Here is a 20,639-nt window from a genome sequence, read left to right on the forward strand (position 1 = left end):
GTTGTGAAACGTAAGACGTATGAACCGATGGGTGAGATTGGAATTGTTTATTTAAGCTAAATTGCTAAAATTTGATGAATAATCTCATAATTTATTTGTTGATTTTTCTGTGGTGAATTCTTTTTTCCTAAAGTTGAAAGGTATCCAAATGGTTCAAAACTGTTGCAATTTTAGTTGATAGTTTTAAAAATCATATTGCATTTTTTGAGTATGTAGCTGAATTAAGGACTAGTTTGTTTGTTTGTTTGTTTGTTTTTTAAAGATTTCAATAAAGTTTGTTTGGGGTCATGGGGAAGATATCAATTATATGGTTATAGTTATATTCTAAAACCAGAATTCTGTCTGCTAAACTGAAAATTATAAAACTTTAGATAGGATTTGAATACAATTTTGTTGTTAAAATTAGTTTCCACAACAAAGATATTTCTGTTAACAGTTTTTGCTTTGGATAAAGAACTAACACTATGCAGCTTATTGACATTTCTCAAACTTCTAAATGATTCTTTAATAATAAAGCTGTTTTGGGTTAGGCTCTTTGGAGCAGACTGTTCAGGCCCACCTTATGTTATGGAACATTTACAGATTGTTTTATTGGAACATAAATTCACTGATTGTTATTTGCAAGTTACGTGGTTTAAGGCCATGACCTTTTGGATGGTATGGTGCACCAGACTGAAGTGTGTGGTTAATTAATTAGGAAATGAGAAATGCTTAACTATAGCCAGCAAATGATTTGATGCTGTTTAAAAGGCAATATCAGAATACTGAGCAGGGTGATAAAAACTGTTACTTGAAATAGACGTTGGTTTTGTTGCTACTAAGGGACAATTTCAGCTTTCGGCTCTGGGTGCTGGAACTTTCTATTTGTACAAGTCATGCAAGGGTAGGATTCAGCCCTGACCAATCTACTGATTTCTGTTTCAAGGCAAAGTGTGGCTTTTTAAAAATTTGGTTGGACTTTACGCAAGTCTTAATAACAAAAAATTGTGTGTTGCTTATATTAGAAACTGCTGTTAGGGCCAACCTTGACAAATTTAAGTCACATTACTGTCAGATGTGACTGAGATTAGTTTGTAGTACGAAACGCTATGTGGTTTCCTTTCCTGGAAAAAGCTACTTCTGGAGTCTCAAAGTTTTTGCAAATTTTGTCATGCCCTATTTTGTCTCTGCTGCTTTCTGAGCTATTGGTTTCTTACTGTAATGACCTGTGTCCGAGGCTATTCAGGACATTGTCTTGCACTGTCACTCCTGTCTGTCCCTTCAGGCTCTATTTCCAATTTACTGCAAGTTCTGCTAGGCCTTCCCCCTCGTAGAGCCATAGTCAGCTGCCAGTACGGCTTATTAACATGGTATCTTTCTTAATGTTCACCTCACTGGATATTAACTGTGGAGGATAACTTGCCTTCACAGGTTTAATGTTGCAGGATGTCTTATTTGCTATAGATCAGGCTTTTTAAGTGGGGATTATCAACCTTTTACTTAGCACTTTTAGTTCGTTAACAATTTGGTCCACAAAAGCTGCTGCAATCACTGTTGCAGCTGTCCTTACTGGAGTTTTGTTTAAGGTCTGTAGTCTATGTATAAAGGCCTAAAGGATGGCTCTGCTGGAAAAGTTTATTGAAAAGAGCTGTGTGGATCAGTTTTGACAGAGGAAGAGGTTCATCATGGCTTTTCAACAAAGGAATAGAAACATTCAAAACAGTATTTTTGAAAGACATTAAAACACTTTTTATGTTCATAAACCTCCTCTGCTCTAGTCTAGTTTGTGGTGGCTTATGGTGGGTGGTAAATACTCCAGTCATTTCCAGGGGCAAAATTTCTATACGTGTCCTTCTGGAAGTCAATCTTCCATCTCTCTTGGGATCTTACCAAGCCAGCTCTCTGGAGCACTGATTTCCTGTCCGCGAACCTGTATGGAACACAGAAAAACAAGAGGCTACCTAGGGCCTGCACGTGCTGCCACTTGTAAGGGTAATAGTAACTTCCAAGTTACAGGACTGTTTGCATTTCTTTTCCATCCATCTGTGTTGTCCAAGAGTCCCAAGAAGAGACCTGAGCTGTATTAAATTCCAGTTGCATGAAATTTTGTGGCCACAGTTTATATGCTACTGACCCCATATTAATGCAGTACATGCAAGTAGGCTAGATGTTCCAAATGAGAAGAGACAGAGAGACTCACATTGAAGTAGATGCCATGCACATGTAGAAGCCTTGCTGATGGATATGAAATTTCAGTTGCTGTGAAATAAGACAAGAATATAGCCTTTTTAGGTGCAGTTGTATGGTCATACCACAGGTACAGCTGTGCTCTCTTCCATTTCTTTCTGGGCTCTGCCAGTGGTCCCCTGGGGATTTCCCTGAGCTACATGTCAGGTATTGATAGGAGAAATGCTAACTTTGATAACCTGCCATGTTAAATACTAATTTTGCTAATTTACCACACTGTAGGTAGAAGTACTTTTGTAGCTTACTGATTTTTCTTTTTTGGTATTAAATATAAAATTCATATTAGATGTCTCTTTAGTGTTTCTCTAATCATGATTGTGTCCATGGGACAATGCAGGAGGAGGGTTCCATATTCAAAACTCCAAATCTTGTTTGAGTGCTGTATAATAACTACCATGTTAACAGCTTTGTCTTTCTGGTCTCATTTACTTTATGGAAACAAAATGTCTTTGGAAAAACAGTTGAGTTAAGACACTTCCAAACTGCTTGCTGTGTGTTTCTGAATAATGAATTAAACAATAATTTATTAAATACAAAATAGTAGTAAATTGCACAGTTTCTTACAGAGTTTTTATTAAGATCAAAATTACTTGTTCCGACTAGATTTATATAAATAAATCACAGTACATTTTTACTTGTGTTTAGAAGATTGTAATACATATTATAAAATTAAGATTTTTTTTCCCTCAAACCATCACTGTGAAAGGAATCATGCATTATTTCTACTAAAACAAAATGCCCACCTAGTTGAGAGAGCCTTGATACAGGTACAGCTCTACTCTCCAAAAATAGACATGAAACATAGAGATACCAGGACTATTTACCGAACAAGAAATAATAAAGAATAGCACAATGTTCATGTGTTATTGAAAATGAAAGTATACCAAAACAACACAGCTCTTTTTGTGCATCTTTGCAAGGGGTATTAAAAATGACAGTTGGCCAGCATGCAACGGAGTAAAACATTTCAGTTTTACAGTGTCTACATCTGAGAAAAGGAAGGACGAACTAAAAAACCCACACAAAATAATCAAACAACCCAGATGTTTACAAGTTCTCACATCATCTTCCCTTCTGTGCCATGCGTGCAGTGTTCGGTCAGCAGTTGAGTTTGTCCTGACGATACCTTTCCTGAGTAGCGTCCATCTCTGCCCTCTGGGTTAGTGCATTTTACGGGCCTTCAAGGAGGTGGAAGTCCTTTCAGAGAACCGCAGGACCCTGGAGTACTCCCAGCTGTAGTTCCTTGCCCAACCCACTGTATCAGATACTAACTCTACGTGCAGCTCATCCCTGAATGCACAGTGCCCAAACACCTTGCACAGCTTAGTTCATGTATCATAAAGCTGTCACTTCCAAACAGAATTATGGTTGCAAGCAAGACCTTGCACTAAGTACAGCAAGAATCAAAGTGGAGTTGTTACAGAGTCTGTCCTGCTCCGATTTCCCCCAGCACAGAGGGTTTCTATCAATTCTACAAAGTTGTGGATTGCTTTCTCTACATGCTTTTTTTCCTTTTAGATGAGAAAGCCACTGTTTTCTTGCTTGATACTGAGATGTAATTGTTTGACAACGCACTGTTCTAAAGGGAAGAAAACATTTTATTGATGACAATTCAGGCTGAGTTACCTAGTATGTTTTTTCTTCTTTCTGTTCAAATGAACTCAAAATACATTAAGAGTAATTTAATTTGATAGATTTCTAACTGGGTCAAACAGACTCTTCAACTGAATTTCCAGTCCTCTTTCTCCCTTCCCCTTTATCGTTTGTTGCTTTTAAGCTAGAAGAGAATAAAGAGAGTTTGTAGCATTTTTTTGAATTTTAATTTTATTTTTTTATGGCAAATATCCCCCCTCAGTGCTCTAACATTGCCAAATTATAAAAGTCTAAATACATCTTTTGTACTTCTGACTTCAGGTGCTCAGTGTTGATATAACTATGCATAACGGTTGATGTTTAGAAAACAAAAAACCATCCCAACTGTACCCTCAAACCAAGACAGGTGGACTAAAGTAACCTTATTTTTCATTCTGGTCTGTTGTCTCACTGCAGACTGAATGAGCCGTCTTCCTCTTTCTTTTTTTTTTTTTTTTCTTTTTTTCTTTTTTTTTTTTTTTTTACTGTACTTGCTTTCTGTTCTGCTAGTCCCTGCCACAGGTTGCAATGTAAGCATGTTGGTGCACTGCCAGGATTATTTACAGGGGAAAATGAGGCAAAAGAACAGAAATGCTTTTGATGTCTTGTGACTTCAGTGAAAATAAAGAAATTTCAGCACTCAACTGCAAAAGGATTGTGCTTGTGAGTATTTTAGCAGGGGAATTTCACACAGCTTCCCAGCATAATCTGCCTCAGTGTCAGTATCTTGGTAAGTTTTCTCACTGACTGTTTTCCTTCTATTTTTTAATAATACCTGAAATTGTGGCTTGTTGTGGAAAACTAAAATTAACAGTTTAATAGCACATTTTAAATGAGTGAAGAGGGATTAAAATCTTGCTGAGATGCATTTCTAAGGGATTTCTCTTTCTATTTTACTCTGACGTACTTGTGATGCAGCATAATTATTCATTCATGAAAAATAAGAAAAATGAGGGTTGGAGGTTTGGAATTATTCGTCTGAGCCCTTCTACTAATTCACCTTTGGGAATCATAGTTCAGAAAAGCATGTGTGAACAGTATTGGCATCACAATTATCTCTTGATTTCCAGCTGGCTTTCTAGCAGTAAACGCTCTGTTACTTCAAAGCACTGTTGCATTATTGTACGCTGCTGCTGTCTTTGCATTTTAGCACCAGCCCACTAGAACCATACCATGGGAATATTTGAGTTCTAGGGAATAGCATCAATTAACTGGAGTATAAAAGTGAAGAGTAAAGTATCCAAGTGTAGAAAACAACTATCGCTCCACTTCTGCACTTCTATGAAGAGGCAGATATTTTTATAAAGCACACAGTAATGCCATAGCCTAAGTAACAGTTTGTAAATCATGTTTCAGAGAACAAGATTTAGGAGGATTTATTTTATTTTTTTTGCCTTTGAGGCAAAAAAAAAATGAAATTCTTGAAATTCTTCCTGAACATAGAGATTTCTTCTTTGTAATAGAACTGTTTTCAAAATCATTCTCCTGATGCCAGCCCCTTGAGCATTAATGAACCGAGTATGGTAATAAAATCAAAAACATTAGCCATTATAATGATTCTACTTTTCTTTTGATGCCCTTTTCAGTCACTAGACATGAATCTTAGAAAGGCTTTTGCTCTGTTACATGGAGACAAAACGAGCTAGCTGCATAGATGTTTTCCTTTTTAATGAAGCTATTGTTCTTTACACTGCCCTGGTAATAGCAATTGCAGTGGGAAAGCATGCGACTGCCTGTTTTGCATCCCAGCTAGGGATGTATGTATAATGATTTGCCCAGGAAATCAAAGAACACCACTCCAAAGGAAAAGGTCCTCCTCTTTGCTCATGCATATCTCCTCACATTGGCTCCTGGGAGATGTGCCTGAGTAGAGAGTGCGGAATTTTGCCTGAAGTGAGGATCATGCATGAACAGTTATGAGCATTGTATTTATATCACTGGTCTGCTGACGTAAAGCTTCAGTTGAGAGTATAGTGAAATGGTTTTACTAGGGCTACCTTATAGCTATATTTTTTGTTCTTTTGGACATGCCCAGTTACGAATCTGAAATGTTCCTTGGGCAGGCTTTGAAGAGTTGTTGAGTTTTCCAGGAGTGTTCCTCATAGTATGGCATGATATTTTTATTTTTTATTTTTAATCAAGAAACGGTACTTTTAGGACTTCTGCTTTATAGCTGCACTACACATTTACAACAGAACCAAGATTTTCTGCAAATGGCAAACCGTGCTTTTAACAATTAGCAATTCTTGTTTTCTGGAATACCATCAGTTAACAGGTTAAAACTAATTTTTCAGCTTTTGGAGAAAAAATATCAAATATTTTTTCAAACTGTGCAAGCATATTTGTGTCAGCTCAATTTAAAAACTCAAAATGCTTGGTGAGCATTCAACACATGCAAGGTGCGAAGTAGTGTGTGTGCATAAACTTACCTGAACTATATATAATGACAAGGGCTCCCTACCTGTTATTACTTAGCTGGCAACTAGATTGTATAAAGTAGACATACTTTGCCTTTGCACTTTTAAGGTAAAGATCTCTGTATGAAAACTTGAATCAAATTATCTCTAGAAAAGTTTGAAGGAAGAGTTAACTCCGTGCATGGGTAAATAATTGCCAAAATTTATCTGAGGGACTCTTGTTCCAGACCTAGATTCCATCATGTGGAAGAATTCAGTGCTTTAATTTTTTATTTTTTTTTTTTTAAATGGTCAGAATTTGTCAGCATTTACAATGTACGGTCATAAAACATAGCCCCGTTATTTCTACTACAAGTAATAAAGTAAGGCTTCACAGGCAATATATATTTCAACAGCATTTTAAAATGACATTGTGTGTATGTGTGTGTGCATTTGTGTCTGTGTGTATGATGGAACATCTCCACCTGCGAGTTGCTTCCAACCCTTTGCAGTGTCATGGACACAACAAAGAAACAGTGACTGGAAAGTTATCTACAAAGGCTGAGGACTATTGACTTCCATATTATACAGATGGTTATCTTTTTTCTAAAAGGAGTGACTGTCATTACAAATGCTGGATGGATCTTGTTCTCACCCAACAGAACTTAATTCAGCTTTTTAGATTTGGAGGATTTCTGCAAAGGACTCTGTTAATCTTATTTTCATGCAAGGTAAAAGGAGGCACCAACTGACCGTGAGGATACAACCTTTCATCAGAAAATAAATGTCTAATAACAATCATTCTGGAAAAAAAAAGGAAAAAGAACAAAAACAAACAAACAAACAAAAACTTCCAAAGCTATCCATTTACACTACAGCACTTTTTTTTTTTTTTTTTTAAATACAAGAACCCCTTTTGTTGCTGGTTCCAGTCCAGTATCTGTTGTGTTTCATTGCTATCATGTTACCTGTAAAATCTGGGTTATTCTAATGAACAGAATTTATGATAGAATTTGGGTAATGCTTATGACCATACAAATAATCTATCGGTAGCAATAGTGTTTGCTGGAGATCTAATGCTACAAGTGGATAACATTGCACTACTTGAAACCAATAGCTCTTCACACAGTAGGAGACTGAGGGTCCTATTCAGCAAATATTCAGGGTCCTATGGCTGTGGCCACAGAGGTTCCAGAAGCTCTCGCTGAGTCTAATCCTGATTCAGGAACCAAAATGATATGCTGTGTATATATTTCTCTGCACAGCCGGGATGCGCTGGACACCCTCCCCCACTTGATTCCTGGGAACGAAAAAAAAGTGTCTCTGTTTAGCTTAGTGACATGAAAATCAATCCACAGTAATGAAATCTAGAGAAGTTAGCCAGGCATGTATGAAAAGAACAGGATGCCTGTGAAAAGGGAAGAGCTGTCAAAACCTAATTGTGGGCTCTGGCTGCAATAAAATTTATTGAAGAGGGAAGACAGGTAGGATATAAGGATGTAGCCAACTTCTGCTAAGAGACACGTCTCATGCTCTAGGAGACAGTCATTGTTGCAATACTCCTCGCATGCTCTCTCAAGCGGTCCCTGTCACTTTGGCTGGAGTTGAGAGCTCAGTGATGTATTTTCTAAATCCAACTCCCAAATGCCCAAGTGGGCGTTTCAAGTGTAGCATTTCAGCCAGTAGGTAGCTTTTCATTTGGGGCACAGAATTATGGGCAGAGCTCCCCCCCTTTGCTTGATAATCCTTCACAACATACTTGTCTGTTGGCACCACCCATGCTCTGGAAAGACATAGTGCATTCCTGCTGCAACAGAGCTTGTGAGCATTCAAAGGTCTCCCTGCTGCAAGGACACTGCTGTGGTCCTCAGGCAGCAGTAATTGCTTATGGAGACGTGGTAATGCTGTGGTATTTTTGCCATTTTGTTACATCTTCCTGTTCCCTGACTATTATTTATGAAACCACATAGGGTTGATCAAATCCTTGGTTGCATGCTACTAACAAGGCTGCACTCTGCTGCAGAAAGTACACCCAGAGTGGCTGTCAGCTGCCTGCCTCTGTGTATCAGGTGCTTATGGCATTGCTCTTGGCTTAGTATGAATACTATGGTTAATAATGTGGCTGTTTCTAAATATAGTAGCTTCTTCTGACTGGGATTGCTTCCTGACTTTAGCCAGTGATAGCAGCATTAAAAATAAACCACGGGCACACTTAGGAAGCAATTTAGTTAGATCACTGAATTTTTGTGTCTCATGGATCAGGATTAGCATTCCCTGTATTGGGAGGGGAGAGGATTAGACAGAGGGATTAAAAGGACATCTTTACCCCACTGGACTCTGTGGAATAGCCCCTGAGGATATGGCTAAGAAAGAGTTCAACAGGAATGCCAAATTTCTGCTGAATAGGTTAAAAGGGTGAGGAAGCCTCTTCGGCAGTCATCCAAGCGCAGAAGACCTGCATAACATTTCTGCTGAATAGGGCCCTAAAGACAAAAAACAAAACAAAACAAAACAAAACAAAAAAATAGGAACCTTGAAAAGTTTTTCTGATTGTGTGGCTTCTTATTAACGCCTCAGATCTCGAGAGAGACACTTACATTTTTTATTTTTATTTTTTTTTCAGGGCAGTTAGACATCCCTTGAGATTTGCTAGTGGCATAGGTCATATAGTTTTACAAGAGAAGAAGTCAGATTAGGTTTTTATATAGAAAAACAGTAGATCTTGGTTATACGTTAAAAGGTCTATTTCTTTATATCAATTATCAGTGAAAGTTACCCAAGATCCTAAGTAAAACAAATGAACAAAACCAAACCAAAACAACAACAAAAACCACCACCACCACCAAAACCAAAATGGAACCCTTTATCTAGTGTATAATGTTTGTGGTTTTCATGTATATATTAGACATTTAATTTCATGGGAATGGAAAGTAATTAAAGGAGCAGACTTTGTTATTAATATTGGTGTTTTCTAGGATTTGAGTATACCCGTGGATCTTCGTTTTGTATGTAATAAGATTTTGTCAAACTTCTGATGCCATATGGAATTTTAGTATTATAGTAATGGGGAAGCAAGAAATAAGTCTTACCTCTGCAAGAGGATGCCAGTGAGCGATGGGTTTCCGTGGGTATGAGAGCATTTCATTCCAGTGGTCACGACCTAGACTTTCTGCATCGTTGCCTACTTGACATACTCCAATGACCTCATTGTGACCTACACTGTGAAAATGTTCCATAACATGTTTTTCTTAAAATTTTACCTTTAGAATCATACCATTTCCATATTTCATTAGAGACATTAATCATGGATTTTTAGAATTAATTCTAGCCCTAAAATGTAATGAACTATAAAATACATAGGTTGGCTCTTTGCAATCAAAATAATTTAATGCCTTCCCCATTGTAGCACACACTGTGTATCTGTATGCATTTATTTTATTTTTGTATGAGGAATGTACAAAATTCTTTGCTTGTGCTCTGTAATTAGTTGCAAATACAAAACTAAGCCACAATTTTAGAAATGGAGGTGTGTGTCTAAGGAGTTAGTGTAATTGTTCACAAAGAGAAAATTGTGTGTGGACTGTCTGATTGTATGTTCAGTTATTTCAGTTCTGCTAAGCATGTGCAGCTTAGTTATGTTGGTTATGGACAGAAATCTGTATTTTAAAATTGAGAAAGGAATTTCTGCCTGACAATATGAGATATTTTAGTCTTCTACCAAACTCAATATGACAAAATATTTAATTTCTCATATACTGGGAGAAAAATAATGACTTTGTTTCTGGATGCAAATCTACAATGAGAGATTTTAAGCCAATAGATCATGTTATTTTACAGGTACAGGTATCTCACCGGTCATAATCCATAACAGCTATCGACAAGTTAATTTGGTCAATGTTTTCTGGAGGGACGTCAAAGACTATGGCTTCATTGTAAACGGGATTAAGGGTATTCCTCTTGGTGGAAGTTTTTCTTTTCTTTAGTCGCCTTCCTTCACACATTAAAGAAACCTTCACGTAGGGATCTGTGTGAATCATAAGAATAATGTTGGTTTTCTTTTTTTTGTATTGAAGTAAACATAAATGGTAAGTAAAGGGGGTAGTCGCTTTGCCCATACCTGCTTGCAGAATTAGTTACCTGTACCTGACTGGAATTTGAGCTTCTTTATTACCATGGAATGACTGGGAGGTAATGGACATAAAGCTTTACATTGTTGAATGCCTATAACGAACAATTTCGGTTCAAGGAGTTCTTTTTTTGTGTTTGTACTGACCTCTCAAAGGGTATTAAAATATCTGCTGAACTATGTTATACAAGAGTCTGTTATACAACAGCCTGTGTATCAGTGTATTTATAACAGCGTAATTATTAGTTCTATAGATTTGTAGGACAGACAGAAGATGATACTATTGTACACAGTAGGATTTACTGATGTATGGTTTAATATAATTCAAAGTGTAAAACTTAGTGGATTATGTTTCTTAAGAGAATTATAATTATTTGGGAACTCCTGAATGCAGTTAAAACAAAAACAAAACAAACAAACAACTTATTTCCTTGTAGCTCCTTTCTGGAAGCCCTGCAACTGCTAGTATGGCAAATAAGTGTATGAACTCTTATCTGAATTAGTTTCTTGTTTTCATTAGCAAATTTTGCAGCTGTTGTTGATAAAAGGCTGTGATGATCACTGTTTTGTCCATATGCCAACAGCAGCAGAATTGGCTCAGTGGTTCTTGGAGACTGTCGAGGGTCAGTCTGCTTCTGTGTCGTAACAGTCATCTGTACAACCCAGTTCCCGATGTTAGGAACACAGTTTGGCCAGCTAATCCTGTTCTGAATCATAGTGGCTTTAGAAATAACAATGTTGCTCTCTTTTTGAGAGCAGAATATTTTAAACTGTTGGTTAAAACAGAACAAGCTAAAATATATTGTTTACTTCTCAGAAACTCAAGTGACTCAAGAGCTTGCAGTGTAAGAACCTCTCTTAAAAAAACACAATTGACAGTGCTGGAGTTCTGTGACTCAGCAGGAATATGGGACAGAAATCCACCTTGACCATTAAATAAATTCCTACCTGATGCTCCTGTGATATCCATTGCCTTTAAATTTCTTGCCTTTATTATTGTAATAGTTAGTCTACCAGCTGTTGGAAGGTAGCAGAGTGAAAACATCAGGTCACCAAGATCGACGTTATCCTGTTCCAATGAAAGAGAGACAATGTGAAGCAATAATAACAATTTTTTCCCTACCCATAACAGGAGCTAAAGGTAAAATAAAGCTTTGGGAATCTACATTTCTGCAAGCAGAAGCTAAATTCTCATTCTGAAACCCATCTGGAAAAAACAGCCACTTATTTGCATACAAGATTCAAGTCACTACCTTTGTTGCTAGACCATCAAAGTTTTGAAGTTTAAATGTGGTTAGAGTTTTAGTACTCAGTCCTTGGAGATGAAATGCATTTAAGTAATGAGGTATAGTGTGAGGCATTGGAATGTGTTTGTTCTGTTTTGTGTTTTGAAGTGATTTGTGTGTAATGTTGTCAAGTTGAAGCAGATCTCTGTGCCTTTCCTTCTGGTCTGCAGAAGGATGCCCATAGTGAAGTTCACAGAAAGAACATTCCTTGGGCAGAGTGAGGTTTTCCGTACTTTCATTGATCTATTTCCTGTAACTCAATATTTCATTCTTGAGTGAAGAAAGTAAATTCAAAACTATGTACTAGGTTTTATGCTTACACACTGACATGGGAGTTCTACTTCAGAATACGTGGTATTTGTTAGGGTTAAACAGATACTGAATATAGAGGCAAGCCCTTGGGAATAAGGAGGCCTGGGATACAGTCTTTGCTGCAATAAATAAATAAATCTCTACAGGAAATAAAGCAAAGCTTCAGAAAAAGTTGATGAGAAAGGACATCTTGTCTTGCAAGAAGTTTCTTCTTCTCCTAACATAGGGTATGGAGTTCTACATATCCCACTGAGAAATTTGTTTGTGGGAAGAAGATGACACATCGCTTCCAACAAGTATTTTCTGAGAATGAATGGAAGAAGCGTCCCACTGAGGACAGCAGGTTGTGAAAAAGTCGGTTGCTGTAATCCTTATATTTGTTTTGTGAATTTCACCTCAAATGAACTTTCTGATTCACTGAAAATATTTGCCTTCTAATTTTCCTTTTAAACTCAGTTCTGTAGCAAAGCCTCACAGAAAGTAGTTGGATGGAAAAGATGGTGTTTTTAAATGTATATACATAATTTTGGGGCCTTTGTCCCATTTTTAGGCACTTTTAGTTGGACAGTTCTTCAGTTTTTCAGTGTTTGTAGAACTTGACAAAGGAAATGACCATCAGAAGGGGAATATTCTTCTACCTTGACTGCCTCACTTATTTCATGATGCTACTGCTAAGCTCTCCCCTACTTGACTAGAGATCATGTAAGCTAAGTGCTCTCTAAGTATGGATTAAGGGATGCATTTTGATTTGTGTAAAGATCAAATAATCTGTAGATAAGTCTTCAGGAGCTGTTTGTAATAGGTTCTATCCCACACATACATGTGTATTTACCCTTCCCCATCTCCCCTTCCTAATCTCCCTCTCTCCAACGAAGAGTGGTGGAGGACATAAAAGGCAAGCGAAAATACCTTGAAAGGGCTCTTAACAAATCTGTCTCTGAGCTAGCTGCTGTGTAGACTGATGCCCAGAGCCTATGAGGTCCTTGTATGTAGATTTGAGTTAACAGGGGAGCTGTGCAAGACAAAGAGTTGTGGTCATTGTTGCAGAAAAATGTATGTCAGAAGGGATTTCAGGAAATACGTGCATTCAGGCAGAAACGGGTCCTTTCCTTCTGCTGCTTGCTATTGAAGAGAGCTGCTGTCAAAGAAGGAAAATGCTGATAATATGGGCCCTTTGTCAGTAATAACTAGCTTTTAACCCTGACTTAACTTTGTCAACTGTCATCTCTTCCATTCTAAAGATCAGTGTTTTGTGGTGGCTGTAAAGCTGATAAAGGCTGTGACAATATCAGGATAGCTGATATGACTCACCCTCTTTAGAGTCTCTTGATGGATTGTACTTGGAAGCAGACCTGCTGCAACACTGTGCCACTGACTTGCTTTGTGAGAGGACCTCAGCGCTATTTGAGGATGTGATGCTAATAAGTCCTACAGGCTTACAAAGCGGTGTCAGCATATCCAGGAGAAATTTCTCTTGGCTAACATCTGCACTTAACTTTACAGGAAGACAGTTTTAGGGGAAATAATTTTTCCCCACTGTGAAGAAGAAAAACTTCCAGAATTTTAGTTCCTCAGCTCTGGGGTGCTAAGATTCATAGCTGAATTCTTCCTTGTGCAGCTAACCAAGCAATTCTGAGGGGGAACAGAATTTCGTAAGCCACTCCAAGCAATTAAGAGAAGTCATCTTTTGGCAATTTGGGGAATTTGTCACTCAGTCAGATTTTGATTGGGAGGTTATTTATCAGGAACTGGTCACAAAATTTTAGGAGAAGATAGCATTGTTGTATTACTTAGCTTTCTTCCATCATAAAAATAAAACAAAACAAACAAACTATAAGGCATCTGTTGTTTTAACTGCGTGTATTGGAATAATTAGATATTGTCAACTATGGCAGAGTCATTGTGTGCTCAACTTTAGTGCTCCACTTGGTAACTTAAAAATAATAATCATATTATAAAAACTATTTCCAGTGGCTTCTCCTGAAATTACTAATTGTTAGCAATTAGCTTACTGGATAAATCACTCCCTAGCACTGTGTCAGCAGCTCTGTGCTGGTCTTTAGCTGAGTGTAACTCATCTCGTTAAACAGGAGGATGTGTAATCCTAAAGAGAACTGTGTCAATGGACCCTTAATGGCTTCACTTATGATTCCTTGGAGGTAGTGTCAAGAAGCTCAGGTCATCAAACCTTCTCAGTGAGACCTGTAAGTTGCCTTATAGAAAAGGAGTTTCTGACAAACGGGGATGACTTTTGTCATCAGATTGCTCTTTTGAATGACTTATCCTTTCTCATAAATATGCTTGGGTACAGAGAATAGGAATCTAAAAATGGACAGCAAGGGAAGGAAGGAAGAAAGACAAATCATAGGCCCTAAGTTCTCCATTTGTCTCTGGTTTAGAAGACGTGGTCATTGAATTAGACAATTATAAATTTTTATACCTGTGTCTTCAGAAACTTGTGTTTTGATTTTTGGAACAGACAAGCTGTGGTAGGTCTGCTATCACGCAGTGCCACACGCACTGTGCTGCTCTAATTAAAGTATATGCCTCAATTATACCAGGTCCTTCAGCTCCCCATGTATAAAAGACAGCTACTATTTTTCTTCTGTTATGTTGCAAAAATAAAATAATGCTCATTAGGGTTTTTGATGTGCTCAAAACACTAGCTCTTTTAGAGATTTTAGATTTTAGATTTTTATTGCTCCGTCAGAGCTGTAAAACTCAAGACAATGGTAAACTCCCATACTACCTACTCTAGCAGTTATAAAGGTCACTGGAAATGAGGAAAAAGACACCTGGAGGTTTTGTGAAATGAGATGATATCAATTTGAACTTCTAAAACATGGAAAGGATTACCACTCCATTATTACCACTATAATTAAATTCTCTGTTTATTTTTTCTTCCTGCTAGCAAAAGAGCATTAGTCTAAATTTAAACAAACAAACAAAAAACCATCTTCCTTGTTATTTCATAATTTTTACTGGAATTGTGCTTCTATACTACAAGGCAAAATTTTCTGTACATTATTCTAATCTTTAATAATGTGGGGGGTTGAATTTTTCTGGGATTCACTTTAGAGGTGTTCACCCTGCTAAGACAAGGACAATTTAAATATACTAGGCATATGTGTTATGACTAAATGTAATTTAAAAATACTTTAAGAAGAGCTATTTGCTTTTTGGGATATAAATTTATTAAATCTCTCATCTGTGTTGAGAAGTCTGGATTCAGATTTGAGTGATATAAAATATTCATTCAGTTCAGGCACATGTCCATGACACAAGTTTTATGCAAAAACCACACTAGAAAACACTTGAGACTCTAATTTGTTTAGGAGTGATTGTAAATTATGTAAAGTGTCAAACACGATGAACTTATGAAGTTAGCTCTAAATTTTCAATTATTTCTTCATAGAATTATTTTGAGTTATATGTATGAGAAATGTGTATTGAGGAAAAACTCCTTAGAAATGTTTGATATTAATTGGATTTGCACATGAATATAAGAATGCCAGCTGCCTTCTCATTACAGAAGGATTCACATTTTTAGATGACCAGAACAGATATAACTGGAAAATTCTGTATTTTCATGACATCTTAAATCAAAGAAATGAACTCTAGTCAAGTGGGCATTTATTAATGGCTCAATCAAATTATATATACAGCGATATGATTAAGTAAAGTTTGAGGAAAATGGGAATGGTCTATCTTACACAATTATTCTTTCAATACATCAATGTCAGACTATATTTGATGTTTCACGTTAATTTGCAAATTGTATTATTTTTTCAGTGTGATTACATTTTTTTGAATTTCATTGTCTTTCTTTTATTGGATTTTTTTTTTTTCTATATAGGCTTTTCTTAGAAAAAAAAATGAAAGCAATTAAGTAAAAGTTTTGAGAACCATGTATGCAAAAATGAACCTGATTTCACTTTCTAGAGAAAAACATCAAACAACAGTTCTAAAACTTGATTCCACTGTAGTGAAGGAATCTATAAGAAAGCGAAAGTGTTTGAATGTTATTCACTCTGGATTTTATACTGCTTTGGCTACGTAATATAACGTTCATGTCAAATCACAGGTTAGCTATCCACTTGTATGTGTATGCAACTGTACAAAGTGTGTATAGAAGCTAGTCTGAGGGGATGAACAAAAAGGCAAAATAAGAAAGGGCACCTTTGAATTCCTAGTATTCTCTGCATGAGATTGTCTGTGTCACAGCATTTGTAACTATGCAGACATTGATAAAAATACAACGGAAAGTATTATGAGCTTAAGAATGTAAGTTAAAACAAACAAACAAACAAACAACAACAACAAAACAACAACAACAAACTTTCAAGGGGGAAAGAAAGCACTTAGGCCAGCTAGCCAACCAAACGAATGTTTTGTGTTCTTGTAAAACTCTTCCTCTGACACCTAAATTCAAGTTTAACTTTGCTTCTTAATCAATAAATTCTTAGAAGGAAATTCTTTCCTATGAGGGTGGTGAGGCCCTGGAACAGGTTGCCTGGAGAAGTTGTGGATACCCCCTCTGTGGAGGTGTTCAAGGCCAGGTTGGATGAAGCCCTGGGCAGCCTGGTCTAGTGGTGGCATCCCTGCCCATTGCAGGGGGTTGGTACAAGATGATCTGTAAGGTTCTTTCCAACCCAGGCTGTTCAATGTTTCTATTCTGCAGACAAGGTGGTAAAGAGCCACTATAATTTTCAGCTCAGGGTGCAGATATTATTACTTTAACTTATTCACAGTTTTGCCTAGCATCTTGGCAACTTCTATATAAAGACAGTATTAAAAGTAAAGCAACCAGCAAATAGCATGTATTTCATTACGTTTTTTTTTCAGATTTAAGAAGAGCTCCACCCCTCCCCACCCCCTACCCATCAATAACAATGTTCTTTTTCATAATTCTTTTACAGTTTGCTCCCCTTCTGCATGTTGTTCGAAACTGTTCCTTGGATTAGGGTCACAGGGTCTTTTCAATTTCACACGGAAAACAGGATAAAGTTATACTATGGTGTCAGTAATTCTGTGTCTCCACTTCATGGACTGGAGATCTTTTTGCATGGATTTTTGTCTTTTTCTTCTGTTTCCATCATCCTTGTGTCATGACTACTTTTCTTTAAGGCAGATTGCTACAGTCCACATAAGGAGGATCCTCCAGACACAACTTCATATTGTGTCAGTCAGTCAAGATATCCTACAGTGTGGGTAAATGGAGTCGAAGGCTCTGAATGAAAAAGGCTAATGTTTCAGAATAAATCCCATTAATGTCTCTGAGGACATAACTTGTAACTTGCTCTTGCCACAGTGTCCTTATGAACTCAAGGACAGAGGCCTTCTCCTGTAGGCAGTCAATGTACTTATCTCTCTAAAGGCCCAATGTCTCCATTGTCATAATTTATATCCTATAATTAGATGGCAACAATTAACTGAAATTGCCTTTCCAATCAGCTGCATATTGTCTTCAATTATCTGAATGCATTTACAGAATGTATTTATTCTTAGTCATTTCAGACTATTGGTAAATTATTCTTTAATAAGATACTTACTTTTAAAAGCCTCTATTCAGTAAAGACAAACTTCATACACATTGTTATTTTTAAATTTACGCTGAAGTCCAATAGATTTTACTGGCTTTGAATCCTTTACATACATTTCTAATTCAATAGCCCAAAGACTAAAGTGCTTTGCTGCATCTGGGCCTAAGAGTGAATCTAATGAATTATCCTGTAGCTATTGAGATAGAGATAATGTCTTAATTTGTTCCAAACTAAATTGATGAACTGGGAAGATGGCCTGAATTGGGCTAATGAAAATTAGTAGAGATGTGGTTGGAGAAGTTGTCATACTTGTCCTGTTTGTGTCTGTGTCGTTGTGTTGGAAGTTGATTTCAAAGGGAAAACGAAATGAAGAATTCTGAAAATGAAACTTCTCTAGAAAGTTAATGTAAGTAATTTTTAAATTCCTTGTGAATTAAGAGGGTATACACAGAGTTGTTTCTGAAGGCTTGCCTAGATGGCATTGTTGGTCAAAGAAAGATGTAGCTGATCAAAGGTTAAGTTTCTCCTTGCAAGTTAAGCTGTTCTTCTGAAAGGTATTTTGTTTTCTTGAGTTGCTATTGCTTTATGCATCTCTTCTGTGACTTACTGCTTTCTACAAAATATAAAGTACTGTACGGATTTAATAATACAAAAAGTCTGCCTTCCCTCCCTCAGCCTTGACTATTCCAGAAATTGCAGTGTATCTTTTATCATTTTGATTGTTATAGGGTGGGGGGATGTGTCTGTGTGTGGGGAAGGATAGGGAACACTTGAGAGCTGAAGAAGATCATTACATCTTTCTAATCTAATATTTAAAGATGAAAATGTCATAACCTGGAAGATGTGAGTTTACAAGTGAAGTGCTGTGGACAGATTTGCTCCTCTACTTCTTTCAATACATTCCACTTCATTATATTCCACATTTTCAGTGTTTATAGATTGCTGCCTTAGGTATTATGCTTCAAAAGTCTTTTGAAATGGAAGCCTCTCGAGGGTGGGTTTGATGATTTCACACTGCTAAAATACTTCAGTACAGAGTTGACTCTGCAGAGAAGGCAGTAATGCTTTAGAAATGTTGACAAGCTGGAGAACAGCAATGAAATGCAAATTGTTCTTTACAGGAATAGGTGTTTGGAGAACTATCTTGAAAGAAAATCTAGGGGGAGAACTTCAATTGGGAAGCAGAAGAGTTTTAATGTTAGGTGACAACTGTGAAAAATGAAAGGACAGGTAGGTGAGACAGACAGGAGATGCCTCACAGAGGGCAGTTTCACAAAACAATCCAACAGCGCAATCTGAAAGAATGGGCAGTAGTTTCATAAAGTGAGGACCAAAACTTTTAATGAACATCTGTCAGTATAAGTCATGTCAATACCTGTATTTTTTCAATAGATGGTAACTGACTGGGATTAGACCTCAATTTTACGTGAAATACTAAGATCAAAAAAAAAAACACGACACAACAAACGTAATAAAACAGGTTACTGCCATTGTAGCACAAACCATTTCACAATACAAGGTAATCTGGGTGGGCTGACCTTACTGATGTAAAAACCCTTGATAAAGATCACACAGACGGAAGCAGATGAGAAAATAAACCCTCATGATTTCAAGGCAAAATCCTGGCCTGTTGTAAGAAGGGGGAGGCTAAATTACATGTTAAGTGTTCAATATCTCTAGGCAGGCGTGAGCTTGAAGAAGATGAAGCAGCAAATCCATTCTAACACACAAAATTACTTCTGCCATGAATTACTTGACATTTACCTCTTGCTTCCGTTCTGACATAAATTGAAAGTAATGTTTAATTATCTCAATATCCCACTAATAATGAAAATTTCAAATACCTCTAAGAAAAATTGCAAGGGAGGAAACTGTTTTTTAAAAGAAGTTGACTAATCAAAATATTTTAATCCAGAATGTCTTACCCATTAGCATTGTTTCTTAATGCGTTAAAATGAAAATGTCAATTTAAACTAAATTGTATGCAGATTAATGTGATAGCCTTTCATTTTACCTTGAGTTACAATGGCTTCACATGGACTTACAGCTCCACTGAAATACCAGAAGACGATCTAGCTTCTAGCCCCAGTCAGTTACCTCTTTGTGTGCAGGCATTGCAAGCATGCAGTGTAGCAGGGTTATGAGGGCACTACGGGCCTTGCTGGCTGCAGCTGCCCTCCTGCCCCAGCCCGTGGCCCAGGTCACCGCTTGGGCCCAGTTATACCGTAGGGTGGTGTCCAGCTCCCATCCACCCGTCTGCTCCACCGAGCCAGGCCCATCGGTGGGGTGCCCTCCTGCAGGCCCTGGCCTTGGCCGTCCGCAGGGGTCCCCCAGCTCCCAGTCTGTCCCACAGCACCAGGCTCCAACACGGCTCCTAGCAGCCCAGCCCCAGGGAGCTGCAGGCCCTCATCATGCCCTGACACTGTCTTAATTAAGTTTCACAGAGCAGCTATTCGGCGGAAAAGAACTGATACGGACATGCTGCTAACGTGAGATGAAATTAAAGTTACGGGCCCTACTCGCAGTTCCTCACTATTCCTTAGCACTGAATGTCATTCTCAGTGCTGGCATCTTGTGTTGTGTAAAGCAGCCGTCTCTTATATCATTAATTCCAATCACATCACCCTGAGGAGGAGAGAAACAAGTGTGTGGGTAGTGTTGAAAAAAGAAAGTCACAGTATCAGGGGAAAAAAAACTCTCCTTTTCAGTCTGTATAAACACCTATGGTGTTTTATGGATGGATCCATTATGATTATATTAGGTGCTCTCTGCTGACTTTCTTTCTGCTCAGGCTTAGGACAGATTGTATTCAAAATAGGTGATAAAGAAGGGTAATTTTTATTAATCTGAATCTATTTTTATTCGAAGTCTGTACAAGTCATTTTGGCTTTGAACAAGTTAATATGAAAAAAAGAATGTTCAAAAAATATATAATGAACTTGAAAACTAGAAAGCGAATATCAACCTTTATGACACAGTAGCATGTAATTCCTGCTATTACACAGCTTTTCTCTGAGTTTTTTGTTTGTGTGTTTGTTTTTTAATAATATTTTTAAATCAGATCTCTGTTGTTGGATTTTAGGCATTTGCTGAGTGAATCTATCTAATTTCAGTAGAG

The 20,639-nt window shown here is 37.3% G+C and overlaps 1 protein-coding gene across 6 annotated transcripts in view; it reads right to left on the reverse strand.

Moving 5' to 3' along the window:
* Nucleotides 1–2,774: 2,774 nt before the first annotated feature.
* The window catches only part of SYT9 (synaptotagmin 9), a 70,292-nt gene continuing 52,427 nt past the window's right edge, over nucleotides 2,775–20,639 (reverse strand). For 2 of the 6 annotated variants that reach the window (XM_035328574.1, XM_035328579.1), the window contains exons 4-8: nucleotides 11,329–11,449; nucleotides 10,107–10,278; nucleotides 9,344–9,473; nucleotides 8,581–8,737; nucleotides 7,136–7,554 (exon numbers count right to left, since the gene is read on the reverse strand). In XM_035328574.1, coding sequence (XP_035184465.1) covers nucleotides 8,630–8,737; nucleotides 9,344–9,473; nucleotides 10,107–10,278; nucleotides 11,329–11,449 — 531 coding nt within the window. In that variant the 3' untranslated portion in view covers nucleotides 7,136–7,554; nucleotides 8,581–8,629. Of the gene's footprint in view, nucleotides 4,004–7,135; nucleotides 7,555–8,580; nucleotides 8,738–9,343; nucleotides 9,474–10,106; nucleotides 10,279–11,328; nucleotides 11,450–20,639 lie in introns of those variants that run through there. The other 4 variants (XM_035328575.1, XM_035328577.1, XM_035328576.1 and 1 more) reach the window with 4 other exon arrangements.

This window comes from Oxyura jamaicensis, chromosome 5 (assembly GCF_011077185.1).
Source record: "Oxyura jamaicensis isolate SHBP4307 breed ruddy duck chromosome 5, BPBGC_Ojam_1.0, whole genome shotgun sequence".
In the NCBI taxonomy this organism is placed as follows: Eukaryota; Metazoa; Chordata; class Aves; order Anseriformes; family Anatidae; genus Oxyura; species Oxyura jamaicensis.